Source organism: Parasteatoda tepidariorum, chromosome 8, assembly GCF_982258835.1.
Source record: "Parasteatoda tepidariorum strain Cologne lab strain chromosome 8, Ptep-v5.0, whole genome shotgun sequence".
Taxonomy (NCBI): Eukaryota; Metazoa; Arthropoda; class Arachnida; order Araneae; family Theridiidae; genus Parasteatoda; species Parasteatoda tepidariorum.
In genome coordinates this window covers 23990807-24011235 of record NC_141762.1, presented here as the reverse complement: position 1 = coordinate 24011235, position 20429 = coordinate 23990807, and the positions used below count along the sequence as shown (strand labels likewise).

The 20429-nt window shown below is 33.5% G+C and overlaps 1 protein-coding gene across 2 annotated transcripts in view; it reads right to left on the bottom strand.

Moving 5' to 3' along the window:
- Positions 1-3384: 3384 nt before the first annotated feature.
- The window catches only part of LOC107443018 (cytochrome P450 3A9), a 36996-nt gene continuing 19951 nt past the window's right edge, over positions 3385-20429 (bottom strand). For both annotated transcript variants that reach the window (XM_087149999.1, XM_087150000.1), the window contains 8 exons: positions 18644-18789; positions 14380-14495; positions 12818-12965; positions 10497-10660; positions 7535-7623; positions 6333-6476; positions 4912-5074; positions 3385-3666 (listed from right to left, as the gene is read on the bottom strand). In XM_087149999.1, the coding sequence (XP_087006125.1) occupies positions 3571-3666; positions 4912-5074; positions 6333-6476; positions 7535-7623; positions 10497-10660; positions 12818-12965; positions 14380-14495; positions 18644-18789 (1066 nt within the window). In that variant the 3' untranslated portion in view covers positions 3385-3570. The remainder of the gene's footprint in view (positions 3667-4911; positions 5075-6332; positions 6477-7534; positions 7624-10496; positions 10661-12817; positions 12966-14379; positions 14496-18643; positions 18790-20429) is intronic.

Sequence of the window (20429 nt, the reverse complement as noted above, 5' to 3'; positions counted from 1 at the left end):
TGTTATTACTCAACTATCACCCTAGTTCAATTTAAATATTGACGTAACAGACGGAGGAGGAAATAAAGTGCGTTCAAGTATAGTCCACCATTTTTCTCCTCCCTCCCCATGTGTTAACTAATATTTTGGAACATGTTGAGTAGGAGGGTGAAGGGGAAAAAATAAAAATCTCAAATGTAAACGCATATATGTGGAAAAGTTGCCGCCTCCACGAAGCTTAATTATAATGTAAAATGTTGGCTAAATCAAATTACTCCTTTGGCTGCTAATAAAATAGATTTCGATTTCAAGAGTTGAGGCTAGTTTGACTCAAAACCTCATAAAAATGAATTGACAAAATATACTGCATAATTTTGTTTAGAATTAATTATTTTTTGTTTTAAATTAAACAGTCAAAGAAATAGATATGAATAGTTGAATACCTGGATAACAGAACTTTTCCGAGGGGGTACGTGCATGCTCCCCTAGCTTATGCTGCTTCCAATACTATTTGCGTTATTCGCTAGAGTTAGGTCACAAATTGTTTTGTAGAATTCTTTTAAATTTTTATCTGCAGTAATGTGTAAAAATGATTAAAAAGTTTTCCATTTTCTTTTTATTCCAGAATTTTCAGGAAAAGCGTAAGAGTTACTTCCAAACTTCCATACTTTCAGTGGTAGCACATTACAATCTTAGAGAACTTATGAAATCAATTGATTTGGTTTGGACAATAGAGGAAACTAACTGTTCTGGTATAAAATTATTTCAAGTTTTGTGAAATTTCATACAAAGATGAATTTAAATTTCAGTTTAATTACATTTTTTATTCAAAGTAATTGATTTGTTAATATATGCATCAGGCAACGCAGGCGTTTTTTCAAACTTATTAAAATTATTGACAAGTAGGGAAAAAAATGATTGGAGGAAAGAAGACGTCAGTAAGTTCAAATATTACACCTAAAACACTTGAAATTTTTAATAAAATTATCAAAAAAATCAAGTCAGAATTAAACTAGATGCAGCTCGAAACTTTGCAAAGTATAACTGTCAAACATAGGACTTATGTCTAAAAACTATAATAGATTTTTTTAAAAAAAATTCGATCCTTGATTATTTTCAAAACATTTAATACTCTTTTATTGGTTAGCATGCTTAAAATTGCTATTGAACTTTAATTGGGAACTTATTGGGTGTAGTGCGTGCGGGTGCCAATATAGTTACCGTATCCTCATTGTGGATGGTTGTTGCCAATACCCTAATAGTGTACCACTTGCATAACAAAATAATTTCCTTCATCATAGTGATTAAGGCTGTCTGCTGCAATGGAAACAAAGAAAAGCCCATTTCAACGAGAGATTTTTATAATTTTGCCGCTAAGCCGAGTTAAAATTTGTCTTAAATGTTTACCCCCAACCCTTTAGAAAGTAGACAAATATAAGCAGAAGAAGGAACCATAGTCACCGACTACAGACTAGAACGTCTGGCAAGGGAAGTTCTTTAGTTAAATAAACAGTATATTTAATGTGACGTAAAAAAATGACGTAAAATTTATATATTGTTACGGACACGTATGCAGAGTGTATTCTTAATACAGAGTTCGGCTGATAAGTCCTTATGAAATTAAGGAGCAGAAAGCGCAGATTAGAGAGATGAATCCAAACTCGCTATGTTGGGATTTGAACCAGAGACCGTCACACAACACAGTGTTTGTTGTGTGGTGGTTACTAAACCAACACATTATTATTATTACACAACCAACTGCTACACGGCTTGGCCAGGGAGGTGTCTCATCAATTAAGGAAATAATTTGTAGTTGAATCAGAAGTATAGCTGGTTACTAAATTTGTTTGGGTTACAGCATGCTTAGATTTTCTTTTTCTTAGCTGCAGTGTTCATACTTATGGCGAAAAAAACATTTTTTAAAATATTACTTTGTTAATTTGATAAAATTTTTGCTTTTCTCTTACTCAAAAATTAATTTTCAACTCTTAGTACGATTTTTTTTTTGGATTAATTTTTTAGAAAGATTCTAAACATTTGCACATTGTATCCGCAATGTAGTCGATTTAAGATTTTAAAAAACAAATATGGAGCTAAAGTTCTCATAATTTGGCCTGATGCCATCAGGACAAATGTAGCACAAAGTAGCAAAGATAAATGATATTGTAATACTATAAGTGTTATCCTATTACTCGAATTTCATTCTTCTTCAATTTTTAATTAGTTTTCAAAATATCCGTTTGAAATTGTATTTTATAATTGAATATCTGGCTAAATAAGGATGACAAGGAGGACACTGACAAAAGAACACGATGACGGTGTTTAGAGGTATTTCGACAAAAAATTCACTTTTCAGTAATTTTATAATTTTTTTTTCCAACTTCAATCAAAGAGTGTGATAAAAATTTTGATTTTTTTAAAATGGCTGCTATGCATCATTTTTGTCTCAGAATTAAATTCCTCCCTTAACTAAAAATATATCTTTCCTAAAGAGGTTTGAGTGTTTTTTAATTAAAAATAAGCGTAGAAACACTGTTTTAATTTAAAAATAAATTGAATATTTGCTGTCGAAATTTTGTCCCAATTTTATTTTGAATTAAATGTGTTTATCTCACTATTCTTAAGTACATTTGATTTAAAATAGTAATAATAAATTTTAAAATATATAAAATTAAATATGGTTAAAATGAGATTATTTTATGCGGATTACTACTAATATTGTGTTTGAAATTTAAATTTATGTCTGCAGTTGTAAAAATTTCATTTTTATTTACATTATGTACTTCAAATAGTATCAAAATAATAGACCTTAATATCTAATCGGAACTTCTTTTATGTTTCGGTTATAAATGTAATTTGATACGGGCAAATATTTTCAAAGAAAAAAAGGTTTTAAATTGTATAAAATTTCTCTTTAATTCTAACACTCGATTCTGTGAAAATTCCTTTATTTACTTGTTCCAATATAACAAGGATAAATAATTTTGAACTTTCCCATTGCCTAGTAGATAGTGTATAGATTTATGAATAAATTTGTGCATTGACTGTAAGATTAAGTCTTAAATAAATTAATATTTGAAGAATGGTTGCCTGCTCTAATATACTCATCAAATTTTGACTTTTGTCACTGTAATGCACAAGGTGTTGTGTAATGATTGCTCAGAATAGTTTAGAATCTCTATTGAAATAAAGTAATTATACACATTATAAGCTACATAATATTGAAGTGATTAAAATCAAACAAGCATGTTTTTAAAATTTAAGTAATCATTATCAACTCTAAGGTTGGATTACAACATCAAACAAAGTTAATTTATAGTATGAATAAGAAATTTTTGGCATTTGCCTTTGCCTTCCTTTTGTGTCGAATAATAAGATATAAATATAAAGACAAAAAATTATAAATAGATTTTAAATCAAAATTTGTTTATTTAACAAATCATATTGAGAATGAATTAAAAATAATAAATAAAATCACTTGAATGTAAATATTACATTAATATTACGTATGTCTTTCTTCTTATATTCATGCATATAAGTAATGGAAAAGTTTTTTTTTTCTGAATGAAGTTGAGTATGATTTTTCTGTCATCATCTTAAAGGACAATCATCTCTCTGTTTAAATCGAAGAGTAATATCCTTTGGCCGAAGAAAACCTAGACCTCCTGGTAGATGTTCTAAGGGTATCTAAAAAGAAAAAAAATTATATTAATAATATTAATATTACATACATTGTTATGATCTACACATGATCATAACAATCATAATATATTTTGATGTAAAATTGTGAAATTTTATGTGAAATTTTATGTTAAAATATTTATGTGAAAATAACTTTTGTAAAGTTCTCTTTAGTTCAAGTTAAAGTGCTTTTGTATCGATAGTCATTTTTACAGCAAGTGAAAATGAATTTAAAAAAAATCTTCTGTAACTATAATTATCTTTAATGTAAAAGAACTTTTGAAACAAATGTTACATTTATTTTAAGTGAAAATTCTTACGAAACAATAATGATTTTTCTTTAGGTGAAAATGAATTCTGTAAAGGAAAATATTTTTTATAGAAATTATCTTACGTTATGAAAACGATAGTTACTTTTATTTGAGGTAAAAATAACTTCAGAATCTGAAGTTATTTTCACTCCTTGTAAAAACTCAGAACAAAACATAAAGTATTCTTTAATCTGTTTTAGAGTCTGTTGAGTCGGTAACAAAAATTATTTTCATTAAGAAATTTGCTTGACGTTGAACAAGATTGATTCATTGATCCCATAAAATGTGTATAAAACTAAATTATGACTAGTATAGCTAACAATCCTATGTAAATGATAAATATCAATAAAACGATTTTTTTTCTTCGCTTTCACATTGTTATTTTCAATTCTCGATTATATTCGAGTGTGAAAAATTATTGCAACATAAAATACAACTCCTCTCGAATTATCTCGAGTGTGCACAGTTTGGCCTGTTCAGCGAGCTCGAACAACCTCGAGTGCACAAGTTCAAGGGATTAATCTGATTGTTGTCATAATGTAGAAAATATAGCAAGTGAAGTTCATGATGAGCGTTATTTAAGTTTCAGTGAAATTACATGTGTCACTTTCTTTAGTTTTTCTTTGTGGGAAATATACAAGTTGTTTTGTGGGATGTATAATTTGTCTATAGAAAGAAGTTCCCTCGACATGTTGTCCAAGGCCACCCGCTTCTATGAAAACAAGAAATAGCGCATTTCAAAGAAAAGAAGGTTCTCTCTCCTTGAGTCCCTGTTCCCACCGACCTGACCCAAAACCTGTTTTAAATATGAACTCTAATAATTAAACCTCGTAACAATAGTCACAGCCACTGCTCCAGATAAATGACGAGGGAAGTTCTTTCCATAGAAGGGTGATATTCCCCACTATACTTGTATTTAAAAATAGACGTTAAGGAATACCTTTGTTTCTGGACCAGTTAGTACTTGGAAAGTACTTAGGACATAGGTAAGGCATATTTTGGTTTCCAAAAGAGCGAATCGCATTCCAATACAGTTTCTAGGTCCGGAACCAAATGGTAAATAGGAGTACGGAATAATTTTATCTTTATTTTCTGGACTGAATCTGTAAGAAAGAAATTTGAAACTAATATAGGGAAGAAATAATTAAACAACAACAGCAAGGATAAAAATAAAATAAAAGGAAAGCACTATGTCAATTACAGTGCGCAATAATAAATAAATTGAAACAGACCACTCAAAATAACTTTTAAATTAATGATCGCATCTTCTTGATTTAGAACTCAATCTTAATGGTTTGAGGAGGTGACCGCAAATAAGATAACTAATTACGACAGATGATATTTTAAGTTAAGAAATCTGACAAAAAAGGTACTTTCTCTGAATAGACATACCTTTCTTTCAATCTGATTTGGATTTCTATCCCTGAATAATAGGGGGTACTTGCAATATGGGAAATATAATCCCAATAGGAAGGACAGGATAGCGGCCAAAAGTTTAGGCTTCTTAATGTTAATTTTACTGTAGAATTTTTAAGCGAATGGAAAAATTTTCACATACAATTATAGAATTCGTTTATTCAAAGATAATTACACTTAAAAAATAACTTTTAGTAAAAACTTTTCTTTATTATTATTTAATAATAGCCAAAAAATTTTTAATATCATTTTTATATGATTTTTTTAAAAAAAATTACAATTTTCATGGCAAAATACCAAATTTGTGTGAAATTAGTTGTATAGTTCTTAAGGAATCGCAATCTTAAAAATACGACTATTTTTTATTTAAAATTATTAGAAGTCATATTAACAGGGCTTCCATGAGACTTAAACAGTTTCAACAATAAGAAGACGAATCTGAATCAGTTATTACTTGTGATCACCAGTGTAGTTTTCCAAATAAAATATGTCCTTAAAGATAAATTTGTCTTACTAAACCTTAAAAAGTTAGAATTATATCTTAAAAATAAAAATTCCGATGAACTTTAAAGCAAATTTATTACCACAATAAAAAAATAATTTTCGTTTGATTTCTGAATTCACTGTATAATACAATATTAAGTTGAAAAATGTTGAGTTTTGATGTTAGCACTTTCTAATAGTTTTTCAGCTACGTCTGAAAATTAAAAAGTGCTCTGTAACTATTGAAATCTATATAATTATGAATTACAATATTATAAACCTTTCAATTAAAAAACGGTTTTTATTAAATGAAAAAAAAAATACTAAATCATTAAAAAATCAGTTTTTGTAAAAGATTTTTTGGGTTAAGAAATGGGAGTAAAATCTCCACCCCCCTTCATCAATAATGTTTTTTTTTTGCGTAAAAATGCTTCTTTAAGTCTGAGAAAATGTGTTCTTTACCTATCTGGATTGAAGGTTTCAGGATCAGGAAAAAATTCTGGATCCCTGTGCATAGCATATACTGGAGTGGTAACAGTCGTTCCTTTAGGAATGGTGATTTCCGTGCCTTTTAACTTGTAATCTACTACAGATATTCTGTCCAACCTGTTAAAATAATTGGTGGATGAAATAAAATAAGTTATGTTTTAAGCTTGGATATTTTTAGTTTTAATACTTCAATAATTCAGGTTTCAATACTTGGTAAATTTAAATCTTCAAGGAATCCTGTACCTTTTAACATGTAATCTACTACGGCTATTCTGCCCAACCTGTTTAGAAATTGGTTAATGAAATAAAGTAAATTAGGTTTTAAGGCTGGGATAGTTTCAGTTTCAAAATTTCAGTAATTTAGGTTTCAATGCGTGGTCAATTTAAATCCTTATGGAATCCTGTACCTTTTAACATGTAATCTACTACGCCTATTCTGCCCAACCTGTTAACAAATTGGTTAATGAAATTAAGTAAATAAGGTTTTAATTCAGAGATAGTTTTCGTTTCAATACTTCAACAATTTAGGTTTCAATGCTTGATTAGTTAAAATCCCTGAAGAATCCAGTACTTGCTAATTCGGAATCTACTACAGCTCTTTTGTCCAACCTGACAAAAAATTCCCAATTATATGAAGTAAATTGGAATTGAAATGCTTGATAAGTTAAAATATTGAATAGAATATTAAAGAATTAGTTTCAATAATTCAGTAATTTACATTTCAATGCTTGGTAAATTTAGATCTTTTAGGAATCATCGAATTTTTAATTCGTAATCTACTACAGCTCTTCTATCCAACGTGATGAAAAAGTATCTATGAAATTAAGTAAATTAGATTTGAAATGCTTGAATAGTTAAGTGTTGGATAGGATGTTAAGGAATTAGTTTTAGTGCTTCAACTACTTAGGTTTCAATGAGCAATTTAAATTTGGTTTTAATTTTATGTTACAATGCTTGTTAATCATGCCAATAATATTGTGTATCAGTACATATACCAGGTCTTCACTAAAAAAAAAAAAAAGGAAAAAAAGTATTTTAAAATTAAGTCTCCTTAATTATTTGGGTACCATAAAGGCTGTCATTGTGTTATACCCTGTATATCAATTCCCTTGTGTTCAATAGTTCAAAAATTCGAGCAAAAATTCGAACAAAAATCAGAAACTTTTTATTCATACCTTACAACAGGTGGATGCAATCGAAGTGCTTCAGAAATAACATTGTCTAAATATTTCATATTCTGAATTGCTTCGTAAGTTACTTTGCCCTGAAAAAATATATAACAGTTAATAGTAAGTTGAAGAAGTGCTTCAGAAATAACATTGTTTAAATATTTCGTATTCTGAATTGCCTCGTAAGCTACTTTGCCGTGAAAAATACTCTGAAGAGCAAAAAAAAGAAGAAAAAAGACTGATATACTTGCCTAATATCGTGTAGGACCCTCGCGAGCACGCAGAAGTGTTGCAACACGACGTGGCATGGATTCGATCAATGTGTGAAGTAGTGCTGGAGATAATTGACACCATAAGCCAGTGGGAGTAAGAGGGGGTGGGGATATCTTCTGAACATCACGTTGCAAGGCATCCCAAATATGCTCAATAATGTTCAATAATGATGTTTTACCGGATTTCCGATATTCACGGTATACTCGTGAAATGGACGTACGTGAAAATCCAAATTTCATTGCTATCTCGGAGATTCTATGTCACATCTCCCGTACGCCGACTATAACACCACGTTCAAACTCACTTAAATCTGTATAACCCGGCATTGTAGCAGCAGTAGCCGATTTAAGAACTGTGCTGTGATATGATGTGATGTGAATGTGGGAAATCTCGGCTTTTGGCGCGAAGCGCCACTTACCGATTCGTCTGAAATATGATGACATAAAACTAAAAAGTCCTAAGTTAGTCCATATGTTAAACTAAAAAGTTCAGGTAAAAGTCTTTGTTGGAGTAAGACTTGGGTTGGAGGCAATGGTGCATCAATTGGAAGGGGAGAACCCCTTTAGTGGAGTTTGTAGTAGGCACAGCACTTCCTGATCTTTCATGAGTTCTTGTAGTTCTTTCATGAGGGTCACAAGTCGGTGGGCTGAAGTTGCAGGAGTCCGGGCTTTCGTCTGGATAGTCTTTTTGCTGGGGCGGAAAGAATTGTGCTAGACACTCGTTGTCTTATATACGCGTTGCCGATCGCAGCGCTGTACTTTGATTGGCTCCATACCCCTTTATTTGCATACTCATGCCTGTATCAGTTTTTTTTGGCTCTTCAGTGTATATTGCAGTTATTAGAAAGTGGACGAAATGCTCACAAATAACATTGTCTAAATATTTCATATTCTGAAAAGCTTCGTAAGTTACTTTGCACAGAAAAAATATATAACAGTTATTAGAAAGTTGACGAATAGCATTGAATTTAATTCGTTCGACACCAAAGAAATTTTTCTTCACCCCATTTTGTGTTTTTTAATGCGTATGAGGCGAAAGTTTTTGACTCGAATCTAAATAGGAATTTTTAGAGATGGGGAGAGAATGTTGGGAATTGAAAGTAATAGGCCATAATAGTTTTGTGAGTAAGTTTGTTTAACTACAAAAGCTTTAATAAAATTACAACGTACAAAATAAAAAAAATTAAGTACCTTAACTCATTTTAGACCAATCATAGAAATTTTATAAAATGTGGTAATGTTTTCATTGAAATATACTTGAATTACATTAAGACACAGAAAAAAATTTTATGCATGAAAAATATTTTATTTAAGAAATAAAATGGCTCACCATTGACTAAATCAATAGTCAAATCATTTAGTTGAACACACATTACTTTTTATGAAATTTTTTTAACCGAAATTATAACTTTAATCCATCGTAAAAGCATATGATTAATCTCAAATGGAATAATTATACTTTTTCAAAAGGTCGAATTTGCCAAAAACCGGTTCAAGTAGTTTAAAAATTTTCTCAACAGAAAGTGCTTACTCCAATGGGATACCCGCAAATGACGTAGTGTGGGTATATTGATCGTGATTGGTTGTTGAAACGTGGCATTTGTTTACGTTTGCAATTGTTCTTTTCATTTTATTTTGAGTAAGTCAAAATCATCCACTATTAGTTCTCTTAAGTGACACATTCTATATTCTTACACAAAAATTCCTTCATAAAGATTTCCATTCTTTCACTTTGTATTTCTTACCTAACACAAAGACAGGTATGAAGCTATGTAGAATATAAACTAATTATGCATCGAAGTTGCCAGTTGCACGAAACAAAAATATATCACGGTTACAATAAAATGCACAAACAAATGTATGGATCTAGGTTAACTAAAATACGTAGACGGGAAAGAATTATATTTCAAAAAATTCGATGCGAGATACGGCGCTGTATTTAATCAACATTAATTAACATTAACAACGTTAATTAACATTCTGATTTATGTGGTGGTGCGTTATGTGGTTATGTGGTCTGACTTATACGTTAAGTAACATTCAACCTAGCTTAACTTGAACACGCTATTTTGCTTATAAGCAATCAGCTGGAGCTGACGTTAGAGGTCATATCTGTGGGTATTGTGATCTTCTTAACTAAAGGGATAATATAAACTATCTAAAGACTTTATCTAAAGCCTAAACTAAAGGAATAATATTTTCTAGATTGCTGCTACCCCCTATTTTGAGGGCCAATGCAAATTCATCGATGAAAGGCATTTTTATTAGAGGAAGTTAGATTTTGCAAAATATCACCTGAACAGAAAAAAAGTTGAATATTTATTTTTTGCCAATGCTGTCCCGAATTCGTCATTCGAATATTAGAAGGGCATATTTGTTGATCATTTCTCAGGGGCGTCATATTAAGTGGGCCAGTGTTGCTAACACAGTGAGAAGCACAGATAGTACAGAGATGAAAAGAGCATCCACTTCATGTCCGGGATTCAAACCGGGATCTTTCTGACATGAGGTCAACTCCCAGACCACCAGACGGCTTAAATTTGAATATTTAAAGTAAAGACTCTAGAATCATCTTAAAATTAGATCGATTATACGTTACAATTAGCTTAAAGGTTATTTTTTACTGCATTGTGCTTTATTATTCTTCAATAATATTCATTGAACATGATGCATTATTGCGTAAAAGCAATACTTACATTAGTTTCTCTCAGCTGTTCCTTAATTTCCTCGAAGACCTTATCTTGAATTTTTTGATTCACGGCTAAATTGTATGTTGTGTATCCAAGCAGCAATGTTGTGGTCTGATATCCAGCAATAAAGAATAGGATACATTGAGCTACAATCTCATCCATCGACAGACCTGGAAATTGTGCAAACTAACATTAAAACCTTTTTCAATATTTATACGTAATAAGAACTCAAACATTGAATAATAGATAAGAATTATTTGGAAATTCAAGGGTCCCACAGTGGACTGATCGTTAAGACACGTTACACAGCAGATCACCGAAGTCAAGCATCACTGGCTGCGGTTAGTGTGCGGGTGGGTGACCACTTTGATTAGTCTGCGTAGGGACCGAGGGTGTGAGGTATGGGTTCTCGTTAAACTGTTCTACCGTAAAGTGCTCGACTTCGCGTGCAGGTCGTTGGACTACCGAAGCAGAGGTGCCATCCCCTCTGCAGAGGATCAAAACTGTGATGGCATGCCTTCGAATCATCCTCAGGGATGCTTCCCAGACCGTCGCCAATAGCTCATTGTGCAGCTCTAGCGCGACGTAAATGAACTACAACAACAACTGCAACGAAATTCAAGGAGATGTCAATCAAATATATTTGGGTTCTTGCAACTCGAGAAGAAGACGATCACTGATACGCAGACATATGATCTATGCCTATGAACTCAGCGCCAGCCGATCGTTTAGAAACAAGAGGGCGTGTTAAAGTCCTGCTAAGTCTCGTTCAACGTAAGTTAGACTGGTAATTAACTTATTGATCATTTATGGATTGCCAATGGACAGATTAGTGAAATGACGTGACGTTAATGTAATTACTTTAGAAAATGTGTTACTTTTTTGAAACTTGCATAAGTGTTAGCTCTATATTTTTTGCTTTTGCTTAGTCTGTGTTTCCCCCTCCCCAAATATATTTTCTAATTTAGAACCACTGCAGCCTGCGTATAACAGTTTCTATACTCCGGCAATATTCAGAAATACATAAGTTCATATTTTCATAATTTCCTTAGGAAAATTTATTGGGTCAGCAACTAACATCCAGCCGTTTTTAAAATTGTTTAAACTTTAAAGTATTGGAACATTCCATCTTTTCTGTAAGTTCTCAAGTTGTTAACGTGAATTTTTGAACAAAATGAGTATTGGTTTAATCGTAATTCATCGAACTGAAAAGGATGGCCAGAATTTGAGGTCATAATATCTATTTTTTAACTAGGCATACCTATCACGAGCGGGTCTTTCAACTATAGCACCTTTTCCAAATACAAAAGAAACGTCACGCGCAGCCTCTGAAGTTCTAAAATTCTAAATAAGAAGCAAAAAAAAAGTATCGGGAAAGCTAATTTTTTTCAGCGTGATATTTCCTTTTTATAATCTGAAAAACAATATCTCGAATCGAATCAGTATTTTACGGAATATTATATAAATACACAGAAGAGCCATTGCATCATGACCACCTTTAGCCCTCAAAACTGCTAGCACCCGCCGTGGCATTGATTCCACCAGGTGGTGATAGGTAGTCTGAGGTATCTGGTGCTAAGCGCTCACCAGCTGGTCCTGCAATTCCCTCACATTGAGAGGGGGTAGCGTGGCAGCACGAATTTGGTTTTCCAAGTAGAACCACAAATGCTCTATTGGGTTAAGGTCAGGTGAATTTGGGGGCCAAGATATGACTTGAAAGTCACTGGAATGATGTTCCTCGAACCAATCCATGACGATTCGACCCTTATGACATGGTGCATTATCCTGTTTGTAAACACCATTCCCCGCAGGAAAAACTGCTGCCATAAATGGGTGAACCTGGTCTGCAACTATGTTCAAGTAGCTTACAGACGTCAATGATTGTTCTATGAGGATTATGGCTCCTAATGTGCCCCATGAAAACATTGTTCCTGGGCGAGAAACCATGAAAACCTGGGCGAGCCCATTGCTATAGATGGAGGGTGGCTCTTCGGTGTTGTATATATATCTATATATATATATATATATATATATATATATATATATATATATATATATATATATATATATATATATATATATATATATATATATATATATATATATATATATATATATATATATATATATATATATATATATATATATATATATATATATATATATATATATATACATATTATAAATACTATTTATAACATTCCGTATGTCAACAGTGGAAACTTAGTTGGAAATTCAATATTTTAAGATTTCAATGTTAGCAGTGGTTGGTTCGTAGTTAAAAATGATATAAAAAAGGAATGTTGATTGAAAAAACAACAACTCACTTTTTGATGATATATTTTTGAAATATGTACGATCAGCAGATTCTGAACCATAATTCTGAGTGACTTCTTCTGACATTAGTTCATTAAGGTCTTCTTTTGGAATTTCATTTGCACATTCCAGCAATAACTGTAGAAAATCGTTTCTTGTCTGTTTGATTAAAAAAATATAAAAATATCTTTTAGAATAAAGAAAATATTATAAAGCCATATATTTATGAATGAAAATTGAACTTTAGAGCAATTGGGTTACATCAGCGGTCAGAAATGCCTGTCTCTGGATTCAAAGGGAGCATCCAATCGACTGAGTAAACTTAAGCTTTAAATCTGAATAAAAAATAAAATATTTCAAAATTTAAATATTTTTTAAATTTTCAAATATTTTTTTGGAAATAATAAATTTTTGCGAAAGAACAATAGTTGCACATGTTTATATAAAAATACGGATCCGGGTAAATACGTATTTATTTAAAAATACGGATATTTACATAAAAATACGGATGATGTTACTTTTCATTTTATTTTATATCCGTCGTTGAGCAGCAAACCCAATTTTTGGTTTACGACTACTAATGTTCAACTCCGTAGTCTTGTAATTTTGAGCCCAATCCAGAAGAGAAAGAAACTCCTGGATCAATACCCCCAGAGGTATTTATTTGTTATGGAAACTAGAAGGACTTTACGACTCGTCAGATTTAACGTGCATCAGTCACCATTTACTACCCGGTGAGTCTTCGGCCGGCCTGTGATCGACTCCACGAACTCTTGGACATGGGCCAAGTGCTCAACAAACCAGGCTATCCAGACCCCAGATGATGTTACTTATACCAACAATCGTAATTTTGACCTGAACCAGAGAACGATCAATCTCCAATTCAGTAACCCCAGAGGTATTGATTTGCTAGGGGAACGTGGAGGACTTTGTGAATCCGACAGCACCAGTCACCATTTTAATAAATGTGGATTTTCTGGCCGGGGGGGGGGGGGTTCGAACTCACGTTCTCACAAACACAAGCCAATTGTTTTACAAACCAGGATATCCAGCTCTATATGAATTGTAATTTTTTTTAAACTATATTTATCTCGTGGCTAAGGGGATAGAGTGTTCTCCTTCCAATGAGGTGAGCCGGGTTTGAATCCCAGCGATGATTGGTCGATGTGAATTTTGCAACCGGCTCTTACTGACCACAGTACTGACGATAATCGTAGGAAATTTTCGTGGTTTTCCCTCCATGTAACGCAATTGCAGGTTAGTCCATAAAAAAAGTCCTCCTCGAATGTCTCCCAATACTTGATCCAGGAGTTCCCTTGTCTTCTGGATTGGGTACAAAATTACATGGGCACTGAGTTAAACCCAAAATTAGGTAGGCTGTTCAACAACGGTTATGAAATCATATTTATCATGTGAGATGTAACTGAGTGTTTGAAATAAAAGGTTATTTATTGTTCTTGTTTTGCTCTTTTCACAAATTTTGTTTTGTTTCTTCCTACAGTGAGTATATATTCTGTTTTAGCGGAACAACTACAGAGAGTAGAGTTGGATAAATAAGAGTTAATAAAATTACCTGTCCCGTCTCTCTCCTTTGCTTGATTATTTCATAAATTGTGTCACGGAAAAAGTTCAAGGAATCCTGAGGAACGATTTTCACACCCAGTTTTCTTGCCAGATTTGGAGCCGCAACTGAAAGATTAATAAAAAAATAACATTATTTTAAAATTACTCTTACTCTTTTGGTACGAGAGCTGTATTTAACCTACATCCATGCGATGACCCGTGTGTTCGTGCGCCGTCGCCAGCGTGGTACCGTTTGATAATCTGCTTCAGACTGTTCGATGGTTAATATTCCATTGACCAATATTTTAATTATTAATACCATTAAAAATAAATTTAGAATCCACTCCCCTAAAATTCTCTATTCCCCGCTTCAGGTCTATGTTTAAATTCTGGAAGTGACTCCACGAATCCGTAACTACCATCTCTGTAAACTACTCAGGAGAAGAACATCACAATTAAATCGTTCAATTTGAATCAATTCAATGATTATTTTTTCTCAGCTTCAAGGGACTGTATTAAATTTCGAGATACTTCAATGTTCACTGAAGTATCTCGAAATTTGAAGACAGTCCCTTAAGGCTGAGCAAAAATAATCATTGAATCGATTCGAATTGAACGATTTGACTGTGATGTATAAGACGAAGTTCATTTAACTGGTTCTTCTTCAAAGAACTGAATAAATGTCACTAAACGCTGAAAGTCATATTATACCAGTTTATTGATTCAAATTTGTCTAATAGCTTTAAAATAGTGTAGAATCGTATAAACGGATTTTGCTCGAAGTAATTAATTATTAAGTAGTAATTATTTCATAATATTATTGTAATAACCTTAATTATAGTTGTTTTATAGTAATAACCTTATATATAAACTGCTGTTTGTAGAAAATGCAACACCATGAAAGAATCATCAGAATCAAATGAAATTTAATGCAGAAACGACTTGTACTGATACAAATAAATGATGCAATTTTCAAAACAAAAGAAACAAATTAAGCGTCCGAAATCAGTATTTGGTGCAGCCACCACGCGCTGCAATAAGTGCTGCTATACGACGTGGCATGGAGTCAAACAGATGTTGAATATCTGCTTGAGGAAGAGAATTCCATATCGCTTGTATGCGCAACCAAAGTTCGTCTTTGGAAACTGCAGGACGCGGATCACGAGTGAGACGCCGACCAACCATATCCCACACGTGCTCAATAGGCGACATATCCGGCGAATAAGCAGGCCAAGGAAGAAGTTGCATGCGTTGTGCTGAACAGAAGTCTCTAACAGTCCGCGCAACATGTGGGCGTGCATTATCCTGCTGAAAGATAGCTCCAGGGATGCCTTGAAGGAAAGGAACGACTTCGGGCTGTAGCACTTCACGGACGTATCTGTTGCTATTGAGATTACCCTCAATTCGTATCAAATTGGATCGTCCATGATACGAAATCGCACCCCAGACCATAACTCCGGGTGTTCGACCACTATGTCGTTCAATAATACACTCAGGAAGGCAGCGTTGACCGACATAACGTCTAACACGAACACGGCCATCATGGGTCCACAAATTGAAGCGTGATTCATCTGAAAAGACAACTTGGTGCCAATCAGCTCGCCAGTCTCTGTGCTCAAGAGCCCACTGCTGACGCAGCCGTCGATGATCCGCCGTGAGGGGAATCCTGTATAATGGCACCCTTGCACGCAATCCACGGCGCAGCAGACGACGACGAATTGACGAAGCCGACAATTGTACACCTGTAGCAGTAGACCAATGTGTTGCCAGCTGCCTGGAGGAAGCTGTGCGATCATTCACCGCCATGCGGAGCAGGTGTCGATCATCGCGCTCTGACGTCACCTTCTGTCGTCCAGTGCCTGTTTTTCGAGTTGTTCGGTGCTCGTCGGTCCACTGCTTCCAAACTCGCATCACTGTGGAACTGTTCCGCTGCATACGAGCTGCTATTGCGCGATAGGAAAATCCTCCTTCTCGAAGGCCGATTATCCTCCCTCGTTCAAACTCCGTAAGTTGCTTGAATTTCTTATTCTTCCGTCGTGGAGGCATACTCAGGTCTCACTAAACGTTTGCCACTAACAAATAATCATAGACTATTTTCAACGTCCCGCTACAGCACTTTATTTATACGCTTTCAGCATCAATTCAGAGGGCGCTGCGCGCGCCACGCACGCGCGATGGCTCTGAAACTTTATTAATTTGCATAATATCCTATAATTGACATTTGCTGCGAATTTCATTTGATTCTGATGATTCCTTCATGGTGTTGCATTTTCTACAAACAGCAGTTTACTATCGCTGCTATTTCGAAGCAATTGGTTCAAATCAATTCGTAGTAATCAGTGTCAAAATATTTGAACATCATTTGCGAGCAATCTGCATCACAAACTGTACAGCCGAATTTCGTGTAAATTAAGTAGTGGCATTATGAAACGATGAGCAAAACATCTAGAGGGGAAAAAACTAATCATCACTAGTCGGTTTTATTTAGAGAACATATGCAAATAGCTATAGCAGGGATGGCGAACCAATGGCACGCGACACAATATTTCGGGCACGCCACCGATCACATTTGTTATCACACAAATGGTATTACACTATGAAGCATATGTAACAGTTAAATTAAAATTAACAAAAAACACACAAAATAATAAACAATTATTAATAAAAAATTAGCAATTAATGATAAAAAAAGCAATTAATAATCATAAAAAATAAGCTAACAATAAATAACTAGCAAAAAAAATTAACAATCCTGCTTAAACTAACATCTTACAACCTAATATAAGTCATTTGTCATCTAATCTGCAGCAACAGAAGTCACACTAATGTTACTTTGAGTTGAATTAAGCGTATAACTGAGACAGTGCAAATTTTTTTTCCTCAATGTAAATAAAGAGTTTTGAGTTGATAGTATTTAGTATTAATATTTTCCCAATGATCACGAAAGTCAAAATTATATGACGGCATGTCTATGACTTCAAACAATTTTTTAGAAAAAATGGCACGTTGGTGTATAAAGGTTCGCCACCCCTGACTTAACACATCTCCATATTTGAAATCTTGCGACGTTCGTTGTCGGAATAGATCAAAGACTTGGGCTCTCTTGGTCCTTTTACACCTATATCTGAACTAGAATACTACATACAGGGTGTCCCAAAACGACCGCATAAACTCTGCACAGCTAGATTCCTCATTGGGAGTACATATGAATTGCCCAAAGAAGCGTTCCTGTACGATCCATAGTTTACGAGAAAAATACGAAAAACGAAATATGACGTCACTGCCGGTGCAAGGAAAAAAAAAACACTTTATTGGACATATCAACAACAGTATTTGCATATCTTTCAAGACGATAGCGTTTAAAACGTTCGCCGTGCTTATTCTGTTTCAAATTATGCATAGTATACTGCTGTTGATATGTTCAATAAAGTGCTTTCTCTTGCACCGGCAGTGACGTCATACTTTGCTTTTCGTATTTTCCTCGTAAACTATGGATCGTACAGGAACGCTTCGTAGGGCAGTTTTTATGTACTCCCAACGAGGAATCTAGCTGTGCAGAGTTTATACGGTCGTTTTGGGACACACTGTATTTCCAATATTCCCAGGCATGCACTTCTTTCAGAGTCTGAAGAAGTGATTTCAAGTTCCTCATGATAACAGATAGTTGAAGACGGGGACAAACAAAAACAGATGGTTGAATTACTAATGGTTGCTACATGTTTTCTATAAGAATATAATACGCTCCCTTGTGCTGGTATTTGAACCTAATTGCTTGCTAGATAAAAATCTCGTTATTTTATTATGCTATCACCCAGAAATAAATTATTATTGCATTTTACATGTTTTAACATGAAATTTTCAAGCTAATTATAAAGCTTCAATGAAGGGAAACTGGACACAACACAAATAAGAAGCATGAGAATAAAGTGCCAATTATTCATTTTGAGGAATGCTATTTCTATTTACCACTTTTGTTAGGAGTAAGATATGGGAAAATTTATTAAAATAGTTAAAAATTTTAAGCTTATTTTAATTTGTTTGGTACATAATAGCATTGCTTATATATATTAGTGTAGTACATAATATGCGTTAATAATACGTAATAAATTGTTTTCATGATTTGTCGGATGATATGAAATCTGGTTGAAATTAAATAATTATGATTATGATGATGCCAATTTCACGTTAAGGAGGTACCACTGTATTAATCAACGGTTCAGAGTACCGTTTGTTTTAGTTTTTGAAAATAAAAATATAGATTTAAATTGACTTACAGGCAAGTATTTGACGAAAGCCAGGATTCTGTTCGAACATTCTTTTCACATGTTTGACAAATATATTATTGGGATCGTTGCGGGACTCAATTTTAGTAGAAAAGGCTGAACTTGCAATTATGTCTACTGTAAATGAGCCATACATTCTGCAATATTTAAATAATAAATTATTTTAAAACTGCAAATCAAAATTTTATTTTTAATATTTCAAACAAGTCAACAATCAATTACACAGAAATATAAAACATGCACTGATTAACTAAAAGCACATTTCAATATTTAGAACACTTCAGCAACACAACAAATCACTTCACCAGATGCGTCTGAGTTTGAAGCATTGGCTCATAAGTTGTTCGTAGGCCCGGATTGGCTACTTTGGAACAGCAGGCTTAACTGCCTTATACTTGATGGGGTTCAAGTCTACAACGGTCAAATTATTTACTTTTTTCTATACTTTATAGTTATCGTTGAACAGTCTACCCATTTTTGGGTTTACTACTATCAATTCTGATCCCAACTCAGAATACAAGGGAAATCCTGGATCCGATATTGGAACAAACTAAACTTCTTGGAAGCTCTTGGATGGATTTTTTAATGGAACTAATCCGCATTTGCGTTACATGGGATATACTTATTACAAGAGAATAACTATTCACCTTTGATGATTTCTGTAATAACTTGATGATGCCCAAAAGGCTATGAATGTTAAGGTTCCACAATTTCGTGACCAACGGCACAATGAGGGCTATATGGTTAGTATTGAACAACTGACCTCTTTTACTTCTCCGAAAAGCTGGCATCCATTAATCTTAAGCTGAAGGGTATTTCAATAATTAATAATAAACAGTAGAGCAATATCGGATAGTAAACTTTAACTCTTAATAATATGGAAATTCATAATATTGAGATTTTTAAAAAGAAATATTCTTGATTTAAATATTTAAAAATATTCTTGATTTAAATATTTAAAAATATTCTTGACTTAAATATTTAAAAATATTCTTGATTTAAATATTCAAATGTTTGAAAACTGTCATTTGCATTTTAGGACATATACTCCACCAACATATCCTTGTATTCGGTTTATTTTAGAGCTAATTAACCACCCCCTTTCGTGGGGTTGGAAATTCGCATTTAAAGGAATACGATTTTTAAATTGTTCCGAGTATCCCCAAAATGCTCGACTATATGAAATGTAATAGAAAATGAGACAGAAATGAACGGTTTTCAGCATTATGCTTAGGAAATGAGCACCTCTTCTCATGAAATTGCCGGCTAGGTGGACAAGCGGTTAGCGTGACGAGGGTTTGAATCCTGCTCAGGGCATGGATGGTTCTCTCTGTATGTTGCCCTCTGTTGTATGTGATGTGTGAATGTGGTTCACCACTATGAACTATCTGGAGCAATTTGGCGAGGGTAATATTGCTCGCCTCCGTGACTTTGATCACATGGTGCTCACCAAGTAGTTTGATAATGCGAAATGAGCACCACCTCGGGCATCTTCCATGCCGAAGAACGATAAGTTCAGTGCCTGCAGTTAATAAAAATCTTCTCATATTATTTAAAAATTCGACGTAAAGTTCTTCATCAGATGGTGCTTAGGAATAAAATCATAAAACAATGTATTCAAAATAACCATCGAGTCACACCAACAAATCCGACGAAAAAATTAACAAACGTCTGTGCAAATATTTTATTTAGAAAAGCATGACAGGCGATGACATGTATGTAACAAAATATTGCGTGTTCTAACCATCAGCGCCATATGTTGACGAACTTTGCAACT